The sequence below is a fragment of the Rhipicephalus sanguineus genome, chromosome 3 (genome assembly GCF_013339695.2).
Source record: "Rhipicephalus sanguineus isolate Rsan-2018 chromosome 3, BIME_Rsan_1.4, whole genome shotgun sequence".
Taxonomy (NCBI): Eukaryota; Metazoa; Arthropoda; class Arachnida; order Ixodida; family Ixodidae; genus Rhipicephalus; species Rhipicephalus sanguineus.
Window position 1 is genome coordinate 95,837,511 of NC_051178.1, and position 23,548 is coordinate 95,861,058.

The 23,548-nt window shown below is 46.0% G+C and overlaps 1 protein-coding gene across 1 annotated transcript in view; it reads left to right on the plus strand.

The window, feature by feature from the left end:
- The window catches only part of LOC119385039 (estradiol 17-beta-dehydrogenase 8-like), a 16,030-nt gene extending 2,670 nt beyond the window's left edge, over positions 1 to 13,360 (plus strand). Inside the window, exon 2 of the mRNA XM_037652605.2 lies at positions 12,907 to 13,360. Coding sequence (XP_037508533.2) covers positions 12,907 to 13,357 — 451 coding nt within the window. The 3' untranslated portion in view covers positions 13,358 to 13,360. The remainder of the gene's footprint in view (positions 1 to 12,906) is intronic.
- Positions 13,361 to 23,548: the final 10,188 nt, after the last annotated feature.

A 23,548-nucleotide genomic window follows, 5' to 3' on the forward strand; every position in this document is an offset into this window, starting at 1 on the left:
TGGTGTGTCATAACATGGCCTTATTACGAACATAAATGACAGGTCATATTATGAAAATCATGACATGCATGTCATGAACAGCATGATTTACATTCCACGGACTTAGGCTCTTGTGGCCGTTCCGTTAATTTCATATACACCAAAATTGGTACGGCGTGACAAGAATTCATGACGAACATAATGACAGGTCCTAACATGCAAATCATGACGCGCATGTCATGTGCAGCATGATTTACATGCCACGCTCATGGTGCACTTGCGGCCGTTTCGCTTGCATGATATACACCAAAATTGGTATTGCGCGACACGACCGTATGACGAACGTAAGTGAGAGGTGGTAACATGAAAATCACGACATGCAAGTCATGTACGACCTGATTTACATGCCACGCTCATGGTGCGCTAGCGGCAGTTTCAGTAGATTAATAAACACCAAAATTGGTATTGCGCGAAGTGACTGTATGAAGAACATGAACAACAATTGGTAACATGAAAACCATGACATGCATGTCATGTATGTCATGATTTACATGCCACGCTCATGATGCATTCGCGGCCGCTTCGCTAGCTCGATGTACACCAAAATTGGTATTGCGCGAAGCGACTGTATGACGAAGGTAAATGAGACGCGGTAACATTAATATCATGACATGCATGACATGTACGACATGATTTACATGTCATGCTCATGGCGCACTCGTGGCCGTTTCGCTTGCTTGATATACACCAAATTGGTATTGCGCGACGCAACTGCGTGACGAACCTAAATGAGAGGTGATAACATGGATATAATGCCATGCAGGTCATGTACGACATGATTTGCAAGCCACACTCATGATACATTCGCGGCCGTTTTCCTAGCTTGATATATACCAAAATTGGTATTGCGCGACTGCATGACGAACATGAATAACAGATGAAACATGAATACCATGACATGCATGTCATGTATGTCATGATTTACATGCCGCGCTCATGGTGCATTCGCGGCCGTTTCGCTAGCTTGATATACACCAAAACTGGTATTGCGCGATGTGACTGTATGATGAACATTAATGGCAGGTGGTAACGTGAAAAACCATGATATGCATGTCATGTATGGCATGATTTACATGCTACACTCATGATGCACTCGCGGCCATTTCGCTCGTTTGATATACACCAAAATTGGTATTGCGCGATGAGACTGTATGACGAACATAAATCAGACGCCTTAACATGCGAATCATGTTATATATGTCATGTACAGTATAATTTAGATGCCACTGTCATGGTGCGCTTCCGGCTGTTTTGTTAACTGGAAATATTCCAAAATTGGTTTGGCATGACACGAGTGCGTGATGAACATAAACGACAGGTCATGCATTGTATATACCAGAATATGCGTTTCATTGGCATGATGTATACTAGATTGTGCGTGCATGTGTGCATGGCAAACATGCGATATATGGTGGACTAGATGCCATGGCATGAATGATTTCATTTGGCTCAAAGACAAACAAGGCGATGTATGCAGCACTTTGCTGGCTGCTTCGCATTACATCGATTCCCACAGTGCGTGGGATCTGCCGATTTTTTTATGTTATGAAATGAATCCCCGAAATTATTGCGAGAAACCGTGAAACTAAACAACATGATGAGTGAGCGAGTACACAAGAAAAACAAACACAGCAACTACGGCAGTATTCTCGGGCGAGTGCTTTCGAGATATTTTGCGAAGCTCAATACTGCATGCGCTTTCGTAATCGTGCGCGGGGCTTGGCACACCGGCAAGAACGCTGTCCGCCGATCGCGGATGCGTCCGATGCAAATAACACTTGTGGAGGCGAAGCCTTCATATTTTTTAAAGGAATCGCCCGTGAACAACGCAACCTAATAATGTGAATAAGGTGTCTTGCGTGTCAAGACCACAACATGATTGTCAGACACGCTGCAGATTAATTTTGACTGTCTCGTATTGTTTACGTGCTCCTGTATCTAAGCTGAGGAATGTTGCTTTTCACACCCGTTGGAATGAGGCTGCTGTGGTTGGGAATCAGGCCCATACCCGAAGTTGGCAGCGCGACACAACAAGCCTGATCACCTCTTTCAAAGCGTGCACGATGGCGCACGGGCACCGTTGGGGACTGTGAAGAAAAAATGCACATAACTTATTGGTCGTTTTACTAGGAACATTATCGATGCTGTTTTCGTCATTCCTCTGATGCTTGAGATAGGCAAAAAGCGAACGTAAACAGCGGAACAGCGCACGAAGCAAGCGCGTGATATCCCGGCGTGTCACGGCGGGCGTCGAAGACTCCTTGCCGTGACGTCAAACACGCCGCCCGCCAGACGGCGCCACCCCAACTTCTCGGGGCTAATAATAATGGAAATATCAGGACCCATCTTAAAGTTGTTAAGGGGATTTGAGAAAAATTGCTATACTAAATGATCCGTTTTTCTCGCCAGCCTCCGAACGAGCCATTTCAGTGATTTTTGAATAGGCACTAAGTCTTTTTATTGTCTTACATTAACAAGGAAGTTGACGATACTACACGCTTAATTGTCATAGCTATTAGGGCTGCCGCCTCCATTGTGTTTCAATACTTATTCACGATGAATGTTTGATACAGATCGGTTTTTCTATTTTATTTACGTATATTTGTTTTTCTTTTTGAGGCCTCTCTATTTTTTTACCTATTACTAATCGCCAGGTAATCGGAGCTGTAGGTGGCAATAGTGTGAATAGCAGCGGTGTCCTGCGACGATTTGTGCAAGTACACTGCCACGCACTCTTATTTCTTTATTTTGGTATGATCGGGTTTAAACCACAAAAGAAATATTAGCAGCGCTCGGCTCAAGCCGCGCCGCGATGTTTCGAAATCTCCGCGACTGTTTTAGATTGTTCCGTTAAGATTACGCGCGAATCCCAGCCGCGGCGACCATATTTCGATACAGGCGATATGCTAGAGGCCGGTGTACTTAGGTTTAGGTGCACGTTAAAGAACTCCAGGTGGTCGAAATTTTCGGAGCCCTCCACTACGGTGTTTATCATAATCATGTCGTGGTTTTGTGATGCATATCCGCAACAATTATTATTAAAATTATGCGCGGGGCGCGAGCACTCTCGTTCATTGATGAGCTTAAGGGAGCACCAGCGGTAACGCTGGAAGGTTCGATCGCTGATGTATAAAAGACCACGCTTTCCACCGATGACCAGAATAACGAAGGCCCACGACTTTTATTGCCGCGAGTTAGTTTTCTGGCCACATGCTTGCCCAGTGCGCAGTTTCGTCTCTAACAGAGTGACTGCCGCCTTCATCGTCACCACCACGTGACAATACAATAGGTATTAGGCATTTGTGGGGTGCACATGTTATCTCGTTGAAGAAAAATTGTTAAAAGATTGCACGTTAGTGAGTACTTTGATAACGAACGCTTTACGCCAGCAGATAAGTAGAATATGAAAATTCACTGCAGTTTTATGAGCTATAAGTATACACAATGCGTCACAAAAAATGTCGCTAGCAGCGTCGTTGCCGGTGTACATCGGTGATGTGGTATTGCGTAAATGGTGTTTAATATACGAGGTAAAACTCTGCACCGGTATTTGCGCCATCGTGCGAAAGCTTCTTATTGAAGTTCTTGTGATTAGATGGCGACCCGCTAGCTGATCGGCAAGCAGAGCAGCGTCTCCCCATCAATTACAAAAATGACAAGCAAGAGCCGCTGTCAATGAAGAGCTGTCCTGTAAAGGAGCCAAAAGTTCTGTCGGAAGTAAACTAATGCACTTTGAGCAAGAAGGACAAAACTGTTGAGGTACGAACAGGCATTTTATTAAAATGAAACTAAATTGGTCACATTAAAGACATTTTGAAGCAAACCTTTTCATGCATAGGCGGTCGCTACTACGTTATGTGGGTCCATAATAACAAATTTGCGAATGTATCGAAGTATCTTAAGATACAATTGGCAAGTATCGTATCGGATACAATTATTGCGGTAGTATCTTGTATCTGTATCTCCAATACTTCTTGCCTGATTATCTTGTATCGTATCGCGATACAATTTCAAAGTATCTTTGCCCAGCCCTGAATGCAACAATTTCTCCCGCTTTAGATGTATTGTCATGTCAGCGCGAAAATCTGACCTCCGATTTTAAGTGCGATAGCTGTAACTCTGATGTGTCTTTTTTAACACGAAAGTGTTTTATTCCTGGGTCCACCAAGACTTCAGTGACGTATTTCCGTCACGGAAATGACGTCGAAAAAATTTACACAATCACATGGAAAAGAAAAAAGTTCAGTCAACGAGCATCGAACCCACGACCGCTCGGTCTGCAAGAACAGATGCCGGGCACGCTATCCACTGCGCCACGGTCACATACTCTGTGGAGATAGGTTTAGCACAAAGCTTACCCTACGAGGCGACTGTGAAGGGGCGCGACGTTCTCCACTGCCGCAGCGAACAAAGACGCTACGGCCGGGTTCGTCGACTCCGGCACGGTGCAGAAAAGGCACTCGAAGCAGGATGTCAACAAACAACACGGGTTTATTAACCCAAGGTGCAGCACAGTACGACAGTCACGGGCTTGCAGGCCGTAAAGGGAACTCCGCAAGACCGATCGAGTACGCTTGCCAGCGGCGCTGCGACTATCACACAAAGGGCAGCAGTCGAGCACACGAACGAGAAGTCGCCTGCTAGAGCAGCGCGTCAACCTCTCGTGCCAGCCTGAGAGCGCCTCCCCCGGGCAAGCCCGCGCCAGACAGAAGCGAGCTCGAGGGGGAAGGGGGTTGTCACTGGCGGCCAATGAGGACAGGCGTTGAGCAGTGACGTAAGCTAGCTTGGTGGCGTGAGCACGTGAGCATGTCGAGGCATGCCCGGACGCGTGCCCGCGCGCCGGGAGGCCGACGCATGGCTCGCACCAGACAAAGAGGCCTGGCGCTGCCGCCGTGGTCACCATACCGCCGATTAGCGGCGGTCCCCGGCGCTCGAGCCGCGCAGGGCCAACACGCGCGCTAGCTGGGGAACAAGGCGCCAAAGGGGAGGGCGCGCTCGATTCCCACAACTCTAGAGGCTTTACAAACGCGCCTTTTATATCTACCACTCTCCCGGTCGGCGGGGTGGTGTTGCCCTCTGGGAGCGGTAAAGTAGAGTAATTCATTACTGTGGCATCCACGATTAACACCTGCAGCGCGTTACACGTCCGTCCCATTCGACGCGTTTTCAATAGACGTTCAATTTTGTCAATGTCTTAACACACCGCGAGGTGGCGATCTTAGCCCAAGCGTCGCAAAAGCGTCGGCCTCGGCCATAGCATCACGCTAATCCAAACCAAAAAATCACAGCATATCCACGGAGTGAATGATGATGAGTGGGCGAAGATGTGGAGGTTCATCGGTAAACCGTGAATCTTCCGTGAATTCTGCCCAGTACATCATCACCGACGTGAGATCGGGCGCGTTTATACTAAAGGTTCGATGAGAGTTATGACGACTTGCAGCTCACTTTATTTTACATGTACGCTGTGAATTTTCATTGTTTAGAAAACCATTGCTTTAGAAAACATCTGGCGTCTTTTCCTTCTGCTTTTAGAAAACATCTGGCGTCTTTCGTTGGTTTATTTATCACTCAACGGCGTTTCGAAAAAAAAATTTATTGTTTAATCACGCACAGGAGAAATCGCACCAGGCACTACACTATAAAAAATCCCATGCTTACCTAAGCGTGTGTTTTAATGTTTTTTTACACGTCTAAAGTATGCGTGATATTTCTCCACGCTTACCGATCACGCCTACTAAAAGTGTTGAGCGCCATACTCTTCACGCATAGCAGGCGTAACATACACTCTAACAAATCCCATGCTTACCTAAGCGTGTGTTTTAAGGCTTTTTTACGCGCCTAAAGTATGCGTGATATTTCTCCACGCTTACCGATCACGCCTACTAAGAGCGTTGAGCGCCATACTCTTCACGCATAGCAGGCGTGACATACGAACCACTTTTCCCACGCTTATCATGGCGTGACGGGTGTGCACGCTTAAAAACGGCGCCGATTATCCTCGCCAAAGGAGCAAAGAGACGGAGTGGTGGAGTGACGCCACTCCCTCTCCCGTCTCTTCCTTGCGGTCAGCTTGAAGCACCGGCCGATGCCGGCGAGGGTCACTTCTTCGAAGCAAGCTTTGCTCAGAAAGCTGTTCTTTTCCTCTCCACCTTGTGAACTTGACAAGTGCTGAATGTCTTGCAGAGAAATTGCGCGAGATAATACCGCGAAGGATGCTGAAACTAACTTACTAACAAGCGCTTTTGGTAAGCCGTGGTCCATTTGAAGGATGCAAAACAATATAAGGTGTGAACAAGCCCCAACCTTTTTTTTTTGTCCGGAGGGGCGAATGCCCTCTCAAACATGTGCACGCTGTGACACGCTGTGCATTCAAAGATAGCGAACCATGCGTACTATGTCTCGGACGACATTACAGCATTTTCCCATTAAACATTCAGTTTCTCGCGTTCTTGACTATAAATACCTTTAGAAATTATTTTTCCCTGGCGTTTTCTTCAAAGAAACGCGAAGGTTATGACCAACAGAAGAAATGCGACCAATGGATATATATATATATTTTTTTTTCTTTTATTTGTTCCAAAAATCTGATGTAACGAAACGATGGCTAAAATAAACGATCGCTTAAGTATAGTTAGAGGTGAGCGCTGAAACATTTTCATAACGTTGAGGATGCTGAAGTTGGCATACATCGTCTCTTTATATCTGCAATCAACGGCTGGAGCGACGGCATCTTAAATGGCTGACCAGTTCATTTTCACACACGGGTGAAGTTGCGTCTTCGGCATGGCAATCGTCACAATGGGCACTTGTGCTGCAGTGCTGGCTCTCCTTGCCATGGCCACTAGTGGTAGGTTGTACATCAACCAGGCCTGAATGACATCTGTTGAGCTTTTGTCTGCGCAATAAATCGAAGACTAAAGTTACTTACATAGTGTAATATTACCGTTTTTATAGAAAAACACGCATTTCTTCAGTTTCAAGATATGTGCAGGAAGTAAAAATGGATACACGGTTGTATGTCACTATAAATGTAAAAAAACAAAATTTCATATCAATCGCATACATTTTCTGTTGTAGTGATATATGCATTTACAATGCGGATGTGCTGAATAATACCTGTTCTAGCTTCCTTTATGCAGCCTCTTCTTTTACCATTTTTGCTTTATTTTATTTACATACTTCAATAATTAGCAAGTGTCTTGGCGAAGAAATAACCTTTCGGTAACATTGCGCATATAAAGGCCATGCCTTGTTAACATCAGAAGTTCTGTGCACATATGTATCCTGACATCAATGTTCCTCTTCCACGACTGTGCCGCACGTGATCTTTTCATGTTATTTACTAAAAACACACATTTCATAACATTTCATGTTATTTACTTCACTCAAAGAGGTCCGTTCAAGGGCAGAGAAGTGACGCTGCGTGAGTGTGAAATCTGGGAAAGGGTGGCAAGGAGGCGTGCGCACGGTTCCTCTTCAGGGAAGATGCGGTTTTAGCGGCAGCATAATGTTACAGTCGTGGGCACCTAAGTGTATTGTGGTCAGGGTTGATGAAGGTGCAGGGGAGGAAGACATTGGCGTAGCGATAGCTGAACCTCCGTGCCGCGCAAGACCTGCGAGTCTACCGTTACGCCACGACTTAATAAACCCGTTCATTGATGTCACAATACTGACGAACGATGGCATGTTCATTTGTTCGTTGCTTAGATGCCACGTTGAATTACTGTACAATATCTATTCTACTCCCCGGTTGTTTTGAACTTCACGTCCATTAGTGTCCGGAACACACACATATTATGTAAGGCGCACATACTTAGATTATCGCCTACCTTTCTGCGTACCTGTTGCCCTCCATCGCCTTGGAGAATGTGCTAAAACACACTGAAATCTGAAGCAGGCACAAAGCACGTGCGTAATGCTTCGCATTAAGCATTGAGCAGGAGTGGAGGCTGAGGTCTTGCGGGAAACGTTAGGTGTTATAGCCATACAATTTGGAGATTTAAAAATGAGAAATTTATCGAAGTGTCAAATGTAGAAAACAACTCGTCTATATCAGAATTGATCAGACTGCTTACCACAAAAAGTCACTGTCGGCAAACTAAAATGTTCTTCGGCCATTGCTGTGCCATCATGACAAATGAGTGGGTCATTAGCATTGAACTGCTGCTCATTGTGTTGCGCATAGCGAACAGTGGAGTTTTCAGCTAGAAAATAATAATAATAATAATAATAATAATAATAATAATAATAATAATAATAATAATAATAATAATAATAATAATAAGAGTGCCCACCTGCTATGGTCTCAGTAGAGACTGGCAGTATTGCAAATAAATAAAATAAATAAATAATAATAATCTGCCTCAAGAACTACATGGTCCCTGGGGAGACGCTCAAAAGGCTGTAACGAGCAGTTTTACTGAGCCGTAGCCACTAAATACAATGCAAAAACGGCATGCAATACAAAAGCTATACATCAAAAACAATTACGGCTTAATGTTTCAGCAGAGAGTAAAAGCACATCACATAGCAAAACTGACGAGAACAAACACAGTGTTATGCGCACTTATGTACACGCAGCACAGCACAAATGATAAAACTATACTGGAAAATACTGAAAACTAGGCTTAGGCTATCGAAACATATCATCACGGGCATAGAATATTAATGTTCATTAAGTGCGGTAACACCTATAGTTACTCGCTTTAAAACCCAAGTTCTAAATGAAAATGCGAACTCAGCGCTAAGGGGCATCCTTATCCAGAGCGCTATTCATGCATAGCTTCTGAGATGCAGGCTACACCAGTCGGCAAATAGCTAAACAAATTATATGGGCTCTTCCTCCATCGGCAGCAGCATACTATAAGCGACATATACTACTGCTAGAACAATAAGCACTATTACGGGGAGTAACCGTCGCAAATGAAATGGAAGCCCAAAAGATCACTCCTTGTCCCCTGTCAGTGAGATCGGCGCATTCACACGCGACACCGACTAGCGGTATTGCCTAAAAATTACTCAAATTCAGTTTTAGCCTACATGTTAACAAAACAGAGCACAGTAGAACAACAACCCTGACACAGCGCTATGTCCACACGTGCGCTGTGTCCGTGACGTTCTTCAGACCTCTGTTTTACTAACAAGAGCACCAAAATAAAAAAAAAAGACTACCAAACCGCTAAAGCCTACACTCAACCATTCAGAAGTGTCCGCGTCACAATCGAACACGGCAAGAATTCCACGGATGGCACAGTCGCGCTCCAAGCGAAAAGAAGAGCGGGCTTGAATACACCTGCACTGTGGCGTCGATCGTGTTGTTCTAAGATGCACACGCCGTAACAACATTGACGCCCCACTAACAGGGTTATAAATCGTTAGAATATACACAGTACAGAATTTACAGTAGTAACTCTGACCTCAGCACCAAAACCCTTTTTGTAATGGCAGTGGGTGCGGAGAACTCGAGGATAAAATTAATGAAAGAGAGCATGTAATGTACGAGTCGTGAACGAGCCTGTAACGCAAGGTGCATTCTGACTTCAGAAATTTCTCAAATAACCTCGCGTTGAAATCGTGTCAGTTTGGTTCTTGAACAGGACGGAACGTTGAGCCCGTTGCATGCTATACCGTAGTGAAACCTAATAACGTCGCGGCAAGGCACGAACTACAAAAGAAAAAGATACCTTAAGTGCTGCCTTCCAAAAGACAACTTTTATTAAAATCGCAGATATCAATGAGCGAGGAGGCAAGTGACGTGTGCGAAACACAATACTGACACAAAGAAAAAAGAAAAAAAAAAGCACACGTTTTCGGAAATAAAGTGCCTTAACGTGCTGTTTTCTTACTTTTCCGTTCGGTACTTGACCACCACAAACATACCTCTGAGGAATTCACTAGTTCCGCCTTGAAACTGTTTACAAAGGCATGATGACGATTATAATTTTTGTTTCGAACACAGTTATTGCTCCCATAGGAAGTTCTCGCCCCCCCGCTAAACAAAATAGGCACATTTTGGCAGATAGGCATTAAACAAAAAATGCTCATTTCGCACAACTCATGTGATAAGCTGACACAAGAAACCGTTGCAAATCCTTAACGTTTGCTGTCATTGAGTGCGACAGAAAGATAACTAACGTTCTTACCTATAGACTCCAACCGTCCGTGAATCGCAGGTGAGTGGCCGCAGTATACACACCATCCGTGGGGAATGGCTGCTCCAGAACCATTAGACCGTGGCGAGTTTTCTCGCATGAACTCGGCACAATCACAATCCGTGTGCTTGCAACGGCCGCGTTGCTCGCCAAGAATGTCTACGGAAGTAAACATGGCAGAAATCTCTGCCTTGCAGTGCCTGAACGGTGTTGCAACCCAAAGAACCCGCAACAAACGCAGTCTTTCAGAAGCGCGCCCTTCGGAGAGCCTTCCGAAGTAAAGTTCCGTATTCGCCGCAACAGGCGCGGGAAGAAGGCGAATGCGCATGCGCCTCGTCATGTTCATCGTTGAGAACGCTCGCCCTTCGGGTAGACGGCGGTGCTTATCGCGGCTCCCATATTAAGATTTCTATATGCGTGACGGAAAATGTTTACGCGTGTTCGCCGCGGGATTGTAAGCGTGTGATATCCGTTGCACACGCGTACACGGCTGGCAAAAGCTTGCACATGACAGAACCACGGCACGCAGCCTTGCCCTCACGCTGACCTGAAGGAACCGCACGCTTACTTTTGGTCACGTGGGGCTTGAAACGTCATCCACGGCTCATTTACATGTGCATCACGCATAAATTTACAGTTTAGCGTGACATTAAGCATGGTATTTTTTAGAGTGTACCTTGGAGGTAAACAATGGCTGCTAATGGGAATGAGAGACAGAAGAAGTCGGCTTTTAGCTAACACTTACACTTCTACTTCTACTAACGTTTTCTATTGGAACATGCCAATGGCTGTTGTTGAATAAAAAATTCGCAGCGTGCGCGTTAACTAAAAGCCGAATTCTTCTGTCTCTCATTCCCATTAGCAGCCATTGGCATGTTCCAGTAGGAAACGTTAGTAGAAGTGTAAGTGTTAGCTAAAAGCCGACTTCTTCTGTCTCTCATTCCCATTAGCAGCCATTGTTTACCTCCAAGGTAGTGCCTGGTGGGATTTCTCCTGTGCGTGATTAAACAATAAAAATTTTGTTCAAAACGCCGTTGATTGATGAAATAAACCAACGAAAGACGCCAGATGTTTTGTAAAAGCAAAACGAAAGAACGCCAGATGTTTCTAAAGCAAAACGAAAAGACGCCAGCTGCTTAACGAAGGACGCCAGATGTTTTCTAAACAATGAAAATTCACAGCGTACATGTAAAATTAAAGTGAGCTGCAAGTCGTCCTAACTCATCGAACCTTTAATATAAACGCGCCCGATCTCACGTCGGTGATGATGTACTGGGCAGAATTCACGGAAGATTCACGGTTTACCGATGAACCTCCGCAGCTTCGCCCACTCATCATCATTCACTCCGTGGATATGCTGTAATTTTTTTATTGTTCAACAACGCACAGGAGAAATCTCCCACCGGCACCACATTGGAGGTCAAGATCTGGTACTAGCGTTAAGAGTGGTTACGTAATACGACGGGGACGAACGGGTGCCGCTTTAGGGAGCTTCGCCCCTAAAATAGATCTGCGACGCGCGGCCTGCCTCAACGGGCTGTTACACCGCGTTCCGCGCTCACGCGCTCGCCCCGAGAAAAATCGCGGCCGAGCTACCGGCGCCGCACGACCCGCTTTGCGTTTCCCCCTAGTCCGCCCCTGGTGTTCTATCACATTTTAACATGCTGCGGGATCGCGACCAAGTTCTGCGTCCAATATGCGACGCTCTTCTGGCTATCACACCACGTTATCTGATTACGCTTTCACCGTTAGCTACTACAGCTACCACAAGGATTTGTTCAGTCATTTAACATGGACGTTAGTCGTCGGGATGGAGATGTACCACCATTCATCAAAGTGGGTGCATCCACGTTAAACGGTGTTATAGCTGCTAGACATCAATATACATTGTGCAAACTCTCTTATATCAATGTACAGTAAACATTCAGTTACAGGGCACGCTTTACTTTTCGTGTCATTCCGATTCCTATGATTGAGGGATCAACCATCTTTTTGCGATTACAAGGAATTAGCAGTAAAATCATTGACAACCATCATGGGATAAGTAACGCCTTGGCCCATTAATAGGGTTACATGCCCTGCTTTGTCATAAAATGTGTGGTATGTATGTGCAGAAGATTTCCAATCAAATCAACCAAACCAACTGATTGTACGGTAAACGTTCAACTCTTGAAAATAAGAATCTCCGGAATAGATTTCAAACATGGCGAAGACATGCCCTTCGTAATTTTTAATGCATGATCGAATGAATAAACCGTGAAATAGAGATCAATGTGCTTTGCACGAAGAGATTTATTGAGGTTTGCATTTGTCCTCGCACTGTAATCGATAGGATTCATTCTTTATTTATTGGACCCACTTTAACACTTTAAAAATTATTAGGTTTGCTATTTGCTTTGCTTACATGTGTGTCCACCCTGCTTGGATCTGTGCAAGGTTTCCCGCAACGAATATAAAAAAGAGGAAGAAAATAAATTATGGGAGCTGCAGCTATAGTTATAAGAAGGGCTCTCAGGAAATCTATTCGTAAAAGAAATGTGATGTGCTTGTCCTAGCAGACTTTGAGATGCTGTCAGCAAAACGCCTTCCCTGTCATGCCAGGGAAACAGCTTTAAAAAATAATCATTTATTTCTAGCTAAAACCAAATCGTACATAGCCTGCAACGTAGCAAAAGCCTCCTCAGCAATCACAAAACCGGACGACCTTTAACAGACGGCTGGCTTACTTGAAATTGAGATCGACATGCTTTTTTTTTCTGCAGGGAACATTCCTTATGAGCCGTACAGGCATCCGCCGAATGCTTGATGCTGGGGTCAAAGAAGGCGCCGTTGTCAACGTGTCCAGCATTACCGCAAAGGCCGGCATGAAGGGCCTTGCCAGCTACGTGGCCTCAAAAACCGGCATCTTGGGAATGACAAAGTCCATGGCGATGGATGTCGCTGGTACTGGTATCCGCTGCAACGCTGTCCTTCCAGGCTTCACGGTGACGCCTATGTCTGACCATCTTACCGAAGATGAGAAGAAGCAACTCACTGCAACCATACCACTCAGCCGCCCTGCTCAACCACGCGAGGTGGCGCAGGTAGTGGCATTCCTGTGCGGGCCACAGAGCTCCTACATGGTCGGGACCATGGTCGAAGTCTCGGGAGGCGCAGTGCTATAATAAAGACTGCACGTGCACCTCGTCTATTAGTTGACTGTGTACAACCGATAAATGCAAAGCCATATGACCTATATACACATTATCACACCACATATTTAATTAGCGCGAATAAATAGGCACACATCGCCGCCACAAGCGACAGTTCCTTTGTGCAACAAATTCTCCTTAGTCTTTGTCGCCTATCATCTTTGCCATATTTTCGTCCGCGGTTTGTATATTGGACTTTTATTAGGGCGGTTTTTCATTTGCGTATAAAGGTTTCGTTGTCGCACGTGACTATAATTATGCGTGAACATACAACCTTTAAGGCTCATTCACAACTGTGACTATAGCACCGGTTGCGCGACCACTTTAAGCGACTCTGCGCGACCGATGTTGAAACCTGCGTGCGACATATACCCGTCGACACAAAAAATTCAGGTCTGCTCACATTTTTATTGCCCTGCAAAATAAGTTGACATTCTCTTCCGGCGTATCTGAGTGGTTCAGAGGGCTGCGATTGCAGTCGCGCGACTGAAAAATCCAGCAGCGAGCGACTGAGCCAAAGCAGTCACGTTGGGACTAACTTCGCCGCTCGACCGATGCTAGTTGCAGGTGTGAACGAGCTTTTACTCGCTTTACTGGAATGTCCGCACGAATTTGCATACCTTTTTTCAGCGATCAACGTTGAATTCCCCTTAAGTGTTCTTGTTCTTGTAACACTATGTATGGCTTGACTCGCTGCATCTTGGTGGTTTCGCTGGTGGGAATGCGAGGATTCAGACAGAATGTTTTCGGCATATGGGGATAGGAGTACGCGCTTAAAACAACGACACATAGCTTCTTTTATGCGATGGCGTATAACTTGCAGCGATACTGCCGTGCCGCAGCAAACAAATTCACTGGTCTTCCAGCTTCACAGAGTGGAATGGCTCTGAAATTATTAGGCGAAGCTTTTGTAACTCACAAATTTCAGCGTTGCACGCGAGAAACCCCGCGCCCGCAAGCACGGAGAAGTGCTGCCTTCGAAGGTGTCGCCGATCACGCGCGTATTCGTACGCACCGTTTTTTCCAATAATTTATGCTCTCTCGATCGTGGACTCGTGGGAAATGAGACGTTTCCGATATGACAATCTGATCTTACATAAAGGTGACTTTTTATTTCTCCTTTTCACACATTTCATTGCTGCTTGGATATGAACGCATAGACATCATTTGTTGCCCTTAGCAACTGAACTGTAGCACTTTTAAGCACGTGATAACGATCCGGTCTCTGCATGGAGGGAGCAAACAGTCGAGAGCAAGCATGACGCAATGCAATAAAAAGAAAGAAGTAGCGAAAGAAAGAAAGGCACAAAAGAAATAGGAAGAAAATAAAGGAAGAACGAAATAAAGACAAATAAATAAACAAAAGAAAGAAACAAAAGAAAAACAAAGAAAGAAGAAAGAAAGAAAGAAAGAAAGAAAGAAAGAAAGAAAGAAAGAAAGAAAGGTAGCACGTCACGCACGAACACACCAAGCTTCGCTTGCCCACCAGCCCGGAGACAGGAATTTTTTCGTGGGGGGAGGAGGGGGGCCAATTGCTGAAAACCTTGACTATTTGAGAAAAACACCTATTTTCATTATTTATTTTTGGCAAAAACACCAACTTCACCAAACTTCCGGGGGGGGCCTGGGCCCCCCCGAAAGGCCCTGGCTTCGGGCCTGTTCCCCACGTTTTCGCGACAGGGAAAGGGTCCCTCAATATTGAGAGCTGGCTCGCCACGTTCTTAAAGGGCCCCTCACCAGGTTTGACAATTTTGAGCTGACGAGCGCAATGCATGTACTGGGCGTTCACGATTACGTCTGCCAAAATTTGCAACGCTACGCGCCGCGTAAATGGGTCAAATTTCAAGCTGAACGCTGCTTTCCCTTCTTCTCGCGTCCGCGCGCCCAGAGAATGAGGGGATGACGTACATGAGAGAATGGCCCTACGTAGATGGTAGTGCTGTGACATCGCTCCTCTACGTAGACGACTGTGCTCTGACGTCGCCAACAGTAGCACGTGACACTGCGATAATTATTTGACACGACGTGTAGCTTGCGTAATTTGTTGCTTGAATGGATGAATAAAACTTGAGAGCAATAATAAAACACACAAACGAAATGTGTGCGTTTTCTTTTTTTAATTTTTACTGCGAATCGCAGCGAGATTCGAGACTAATCTACCTCCGTTTCGCACGCGTTCGTGTTCTCGCGCCTTGCGCATCGTGCAGACGCCACCCTTTGCAAAGAAACTGATTTTCTACCGCGTTCCAGCGCTCATTAGGCTCATTTATCCTCCCGCGTCTAACTATGTTCATGCAGCACACCGCTAGTCTCGCGTCCGTACAAATGTTGCAGCTTTCGTGCACAGTAATAGGTTAAAAGCCAAGTGATCGGCGAGGGCACGTTCGGCATAACTTGCAGAGATGAAGCGCAAAGAACGCCGCCACAACACCGCTCGCGTCTCGGGGGCTCGGGCTGGTTCGGGCACGTCATGCGCTCGTGACATTTTGTGCGCATGACGTGTTCATGCGTATGCGTTATGTGATCCTTCTGCTCGCGTGCCGAAGAGGGCAGGGAAGGGATTTGGCTTGCGAAGGCTACACGGGGCGAGCGGCAAGGGTTTGCAGCTCGCCTCCTCGCATCATGGTTTCGCGCCGCTACAAATTATTGTTTTTCTCAGCTTCTAGCCGACCGATTAGAAAAATTCTTGTGGCAAAATGCTCTTTATTGGGCTCGCAACAACTTGTAATGTCTAACTAAAATTCGTTAGGTCACCTGGTGAGGGGCCCTTTAAGCTGGGCCAATGTGCCACTTCGTAACCGTAACCTTAGTTCTTTAGGCGACCGCTACAGGCACAGCTCGCGCGATAGAGAAGTCTTCTTCCTCTTCTTCTTCGAGCGCCTTGATCATGATTATAACGCAGGTAAAACCACAAATAGCATAGCCAACTGTGACATACGCACGCTCGCGCGAAAAAAAAAGTCTTCTTCATCTTCTTCTTCGAGCGCCTTGATGATGACATTAACGAAGGCAAAACCACATTTACTCGATTTCATCGACCACACGTTCGGCCACAGCTGCAGGGTCTTCGACCGCTTGTGGTTCGACAACAACCTGACCACAATTGAACAATGTGTGACGTCTTTATATGATAGTAGAGTAGTTATACGGAACATTCACGGTTTACTCGATTATCTTCGAGCCAGCTCCTCAATCATCATTCACTTCGTGGATATGGCGTGATTTTTTTCTGAATTACTTTCTGATGCAAATGTGCCCTATTACTGCGAATACGTTCGTGGCGGAAGACCTTCCTGTTAAAGCTCCAAGCTAAATTTTTACCTGAATCAGCTATTGTTACCTTTGCGTATAAACGAAACCTAAGGCATCAGCGTGCTTGCTTGGAAAATCTCTTCACGTTTGGTTAACCTGTCATTATAGCGGAACTATAAGTACTCTAGGATGACACCCTCACCGCGAGCATAGTCGCTGAAACACTCAGTCTTGTTAAAAGTGTTAAATTATACCAAGTCGCATGATCGCTCGTGCTCACACTTTACGCTCATTTATGCTAACTTTTTACGCTCCTTGATGCTAGCTAACCGGCCCCGACCGCACCATACTCGTGGCATCGAAGTCATAGCCTACATGACATGCATATGATTTTCATTTTACCGCCTGCCATATATGTTCTTTACGCAGTCACGTCGCGCAATACCAAATTTTGTACATGTCATGCTAGCGAAATCGCAGCGAGCGCACCATGAGCATGGCAGGTATGTCATGCCGAACATGACTTGCATGTCATGATTTGTATGTTACCACCTGTCGTTTATATTCGTGATACAGAAATATTTTGTAATGCCAATTTTGGTATATATCCATTTAATTAAAAAATTCGGCAGATCCCACGTACCGTGGGAGTCGATGGTATGCGAAGCATGTGGCGGGGAGGTGACTGTGGCGTAACTTTTTTTTACTGAGCGACACGTTACAAAATGACGCTAAAGGTTTGTATATATTTTATACGCACACATATATACGTTGAAGAGCCGCATATCTGTTATATAACCAGTTGTTTACGGTTGAGTAACGCTGCCAATGGCAACGTGGGTATTACCTAAACCAGAAGCGGTAAGCTGATATATAGTGCTTATACGTGTCCCGAGAACGCACGCACGTTTCACGAACCCGTGTGCATGTGTGCAAGAAGTTCTTGACAGTTCTTGAACAAGGGCATTATCACCATGATCAGTGAGCACCAGCAGCTGGTCATGACTTGTTATAGGATCCGGTCGTGATCGTGGCGACGAGGGGTCCCTGTGTAGTGAAGTATGTCGTATAGTACAGCTGTTGGAATTCGTGGATGCCTCGGTCATTTCGTCGACAAATTATCTGTCGACAGAGCCGGCGACATGTGCGAACCTGAAGCCACCCTTCGTGTTGGTGAGGCATAGGCCGTCGAGGCTGGTAGGTCTGGATAGTGCTACGTAGACCAACTTCAGTGGATGGTGTTTGTCGTATTCGTAGACTACCTGGGCGTATGTGGCCTACGTAGCCTAGTCTACAAAGCGGCTGTCAATTAATGTGGCATCATCCTCGGTCAGCCTCGTAAGAAATGAAGAGGACACTGCGTCGTTCTAGTGGACGAAGTGCACTTTACGGTGCGGTGATGTGGATATCATATGTAACATTCGTTAATGTTATATATGATATTGGGCCGAGCAATGCTTCAATATAGCTTCCCGAATCATAGGAATACAAATGTAATGTTTATTAGACTGCTATAAAAGAGGAGCCAACACAGGAACTACAGACGTTCATCTAATATGACGCCTGTATCGTATGAGTATCATGTAGTGTTTATTGCTGTCTTGTAAAATTAGATAGCCAGCACCACAACCACAATTGACGTTGCACCGATAGTACGCCTGCGTAGGCCGTTTTTCCAAGCCAGTTTATAGACCTGGCGTGGCTCAGTGGTAGAATACCTGATTGCCACGCAGAATGCTTGAGTTCGATTCCTGCTGGGATCCTAATTTTTATTATTTCCATTCGTTGAGTCAACGCTGCCGATGTTGGTTTTCCTTAACGCTCCAGCATTTAGGTTACCGACGTCTGTTCTCGCCGTTCCTGGGTAGATATAAACTGTCAATCACCTGTGGCGCATACCCGTACACAGCGGCCCGTGGTAAACGGGTATGTGCCACACGTGTCTAGTGGAAAGGGTTTGACGACGTACGCGACAGGATTTTAACGTTATTCATATCATGACTCGGCAATCATATTCGTCAAATCCTCTTATCCTCCCATGTAAATTTTGGTCTACACCAAGTTAAGGAGGCGATCACGAGAGCACTCAGACGTAGGCGGCTAGATAGATAGATAGATAGATAGATAGATACGTAGATAGAAACGCTCAAAGTGCCAGAGGTTCGCTAAGAAATGCTTCGCATTTAATACCCGCGAACACCCCCAGACGATGTCATGTAAATAAGGCTGAGCATTACATACGTATCATGATTTGTACGTTAAGTCCTGCCACTTATGTTCATCGTACATTTTTGTCACGCCATACCAGTTTTCGTATATATAAAGTTAACGAAACGGCCGCAAGAACAGCAAGACCGTGGCATGTAAATCATGTCGATCATGGCATACATATCATGAGTTTCATGTTATGACCTGTCATTAATGTTTGTAATATCGTCATGTTATGTCATACCAGTTTTTGTTTACATCACATTAATGAATCATCCAGAAGAGCACAAAGTCGTAGCCGGATAGATAGATAGATAGATAGATAGATAGATAGATAGATAGATAGATAGATAGATAGATAGATAGATAGATAGATAGATAGATAGATAGATAGATAGATAGATAGATAGATAGAATAGATAGATAGATAGATAGATAGATAGATAGATAGATAGATAGATAGATAGATAGATAGATAGATAGATAGATAGATAGAAATGTTTCGCATTTAAAAGAGAACGTTGAGCTTCAGTAACGCACAAAGTTTTCAAGTCAACTGGCAATGAAAACATGACGTATTTGGCCTCTCAAAGGCAGGCGAAAGCAACACTCGTATTCCGGAATGATTTAAAGGCAATGTGAAATATTCACGGCGCACACAAGAAATAAAAGGGCATTCTAGTAGCCAGTATAATAACGGAAAGTCCTACCGCGTAGCGCGGAAGGCAAATGTGTTAAAGGTCGATGAACTAAAGTGTAGGGGGCACAAGAGAGAAATAAATTTGAAGGAGAAAGCGGGGTTATGGAGGCTCGGTCGTCAAGCGCGCTCACCGAGTAACGCAAGGAGCTGCCTCGCTTCGACCGACGGGGTTCATCCCCAGCGACGTCGTGCCGATCAAGCGTGGTGCCTCCGCTTACATACGGCGGCTCTTCCCGTTTTATATTCCCTTGGGCGAGCCTACCTAGGAGGAATGATTTATGACGCGGAAATAGGGTAAAGCGCGTATGTCGGAAAATCCGGAGGAGAGTAGCCCGTCGATGAGATTGGGGCCAAAGCAGGAAAGAAGAGCAGGCGTTTATTACAATCGATGTAAGCATGCAGAGCAGTCATAACATATTAGATCCCGTGCCTAGCTTTTACCGCCGACGTATCGCTGAAACCTTCCACGTCCGCCAGCAGTCGCCGAAGTGATGCTTCTGCTTCGCGAAAATGGTGGGTCGCATGCGTCGTTGCGAAACGCTATAGCATTGTCGTGAGAAACGTGCGGGTGATGTCACAGGAACGTTGAGTCGCAAGTGATGATTCATGCACAGCTGGGATATATTGAACGCTTTAAGAGAACTCGAATGGATAGTGGACCAGTTAGTTGATAATGCCGGTATTATTGCAAGCAAGTAAATTCAAATTGACATTACAAGCTGAGAGCACTAGGAAGATCAGAATATGTTGAGAGATTGAAATAGTATGTACAATCAGGCTACATATATTATGAAAAATTTCCGTGACAAAAAAAGAACAAAATGTCTGGCAGATCCCACGTACTGTGGGAATTGATGTGACGCGAAGCAGTCGGCGAGGAGATGCATACACTGCAGCGTTTGTCTGAGGCAAATCAATGCATTCATGTCATGACATGTCGTTCACAATTGTACTTTTGTCGTGCATGCATGTATGTATATCCCGGTCGCGGCGGCCGCATTTGCGATGGAGGCGAAAATGCATGTGTCCCGTCTACTTAGCTTTAGGTGCACGTTAAAGAACCCCAGGTGATCGAAACTTCTGGAGCCCTCCATTACAGCGTCCCTGGTGATCTTAGCGTGGTTCTGAGACGTTAAATCCCAACAATTATTATTGCATGCATGTACAATTTGGCATCGATCATGCTAACCCTATCGAAAATACAGCGTTACCAGTGCCCCCCCCCCCCCCCGGATTGTGTCCCAGTATCTCACAACGCGCTGGGACACATTTTCTATTTATCGAAAATACAGCGTTACCAGTGCCCCCCCCCCCCCCCCCCCGGATTGTGTCCCAGTATCTCACAACGCGCTGGGACACATTTTACAGCGTGGCCAGCGCCCCCCAGTGCGCCCAAAGGGCAGTGGGAATACTGGAAGTGTGGCCCTGTGTCTTCCAGCGCATTGGGAGGCACTGTGAACCCAGTACAGTGTGTTCCCGCGTACTGGGAACACTGGCCGCAATCTGGAAGTAAAACTGGACGCGCTGGGTGGTCTTCGTATAAAATTTGATATTAGATCGCGATATCTCGAAAGTCACATTTATCATTTTTTTCAAAATATTATACTCTTCTGTGTCCAACACTTAATCTAGTTTTAGTTTTAGTTAGGCGACTGACTTACGTGTAGGCTAAAGCAGGCGTCTGCAGAGCGCGCGCGCGCGCTTTCTGTGAAATGTGTAATTGAGGGTCGTGAATTTAGTTCATATATAACTTAGTAGAGCGCGCGCAGGAGGATCCAAGAGCTACAACATCTGGTTAGGAACTGTTTATTCGTTTCCCAAAAACGAGAGCAGGCGCGCGGGGTGATGCAAAAGGGAAAGAGGAGAAATAGGGGAGAAGACGCGCACTTCGAGTTGTCCCCTGTCTACCCCGTGCCGCCCGACCGGCGGCGGTGGCCTAGCACGAGAGTTTTAAAGTAGGGGTGTGCGAATATCAAATTTTTCGAATACGAATCGAATACGAAGATCCACCTTCGAATATCGAATCGAATATCGAATATCAAAGGAAAAATGCCTCCGCAGTAACAATATTTTATTTAACATGTAGCTATTTGAAAAAAAAAAACATTAACAGCCTGACTGGCAACAAAACATACACTGCTCTCTCCAGAACACAATGTCCAGGCTAGCATATGCACATCACAACGCAAGCAAATATCACGGCGCAATGAAAGTAATGACTAGATGTTATCATGAAGAAATATGAGTTGCTCCACATGATCAGGCAGCAGGCGCTCCCTTCTAACAGAGACACCCCCCCCCCCCTGCCACTGAAAAGGCACGCTCGCTTGGAACAGAAGTGGCTGGTATAGGGAGGTACATGGGGCAAAACTTTGCCAGACTGGGGTAATCTGAAGGTGCCTACAGTCCGCCACCAGTCACATGGGTCACTGTCTTTCTTCAGAAGTGGTCCTGCATAGTGAACGAGTGGTAGTGCGGCACGTTACGGCCGCATGATATTGAAAATGTATGGTTACATGATCGCCAACAGCGCTGCACGTCGGAGATGCACCAGCAATAAATCATACGTATTGGGGCGCTCGTCGCAGACAGATATCGGGCCTTCGTGCACTTACGATGTTTATCGCTCCTCTCGGCAACGTTTTTAGCTATACGAACGCAGCAGAAATGTGGAAGACGAGTTATTTTATGCATGATTCGAAACTATTCGAATACACGATTTTCGAATCGAATACGAATATTTCCAATGTAATATTCCACGAATATTCGAATATTCGCACACCCCTATTTTAAAGACGATAGTCTTTCTAGGGGAACTTAAACGCAGAAATTTTGGTCTGTCTGTCTGCCTATCTGTATATCTCTCTGTTTGTCTGTCTGTCACTCGATACAGCCACCCGGCCAAAGTTGAGCCACTTGCCCAAGGCCCACCCATCTTGAACTGGTGACTAGGTTCATACTTGTGTACATTGTCGATCAAAAAGCAAACATTACGCTTATCTGAGGCGCAACATCACTAAGTAAGTATTAGGTGGTGTGTTCCTTTAGTAGAAAATACATAGATACGTAATTCTAAAGACCAGAGTTTCTCAAGCTGCGCTAAAATGCGGCTGCGCTGAAAATACCACGCTATGCACGCCGACGAACGCCCTCTGCCACGGAGGAAGGAAATTCTCTGCACAAGCTCATATTTCCCGACGTATTGCCAGATGGCGTCCACATCTCACGCAGCGCCTCCTCTGTCGTCTTTAGACGGCATTTGCAGCGGAGCATGCAGATACGCGGCCCATTTCTTTTTGTTTTGTTTCTTTACGATGCCGCAGGCGCCGACTTCGGGGCGCGACGTAACAAGATGCGCTACAACCGCATCGAAAGTAATTATCATTTCACTATTTTAGCGTACTGTGGGAACAAGAGGGACGGCAGAAGAACACAGACACAGCGCTAACTCGTAACATGTGATTTATTACAGCAGGTGCAATGTCAATAAATACGTTAAAAAGCAACGCGCCGGCGGATTTGTAACAAAAAAATTACACCACCTCCCGCTAAATGGGATCATGAGGCGATGCGAAGGCGGAGCACTTGCACGATCGCGTTCCGTTGGCTTTCGTTTGGCATGCTGCGGACCTCGCGACGTGGAAAGCGAAGAGGAACGCTACGCGCGTCGTGTCTTTCCCTGTAGTCTTTCCGTTAATTCTCACAGGGCCACCGGGGAACGCGGTCGACAGGCGCGCGGGGGGTGGGGAGCGTGGGAGAGGAGAGAGAGGGGGAGGGGACGCGCATGCGCTGGCGCTCATCGCGGCGTGGCGCAGGAGAGGGGCGATGCGAGAGAGGCGATCCGAAGCAGCGTTTCGGCATGTCGAGCCCGCGTTTCAATGGGGAGTGTAGAGGGATAGAGAGGGAGGGGAGGGGGAAGTGGAGAGGGGGAGGTGGAGGGCAGGAGGTGTGTGCAGGGTTTGCGCATGCGCAGTATGGGTGGTCACGCCGCGCACCACCACTGG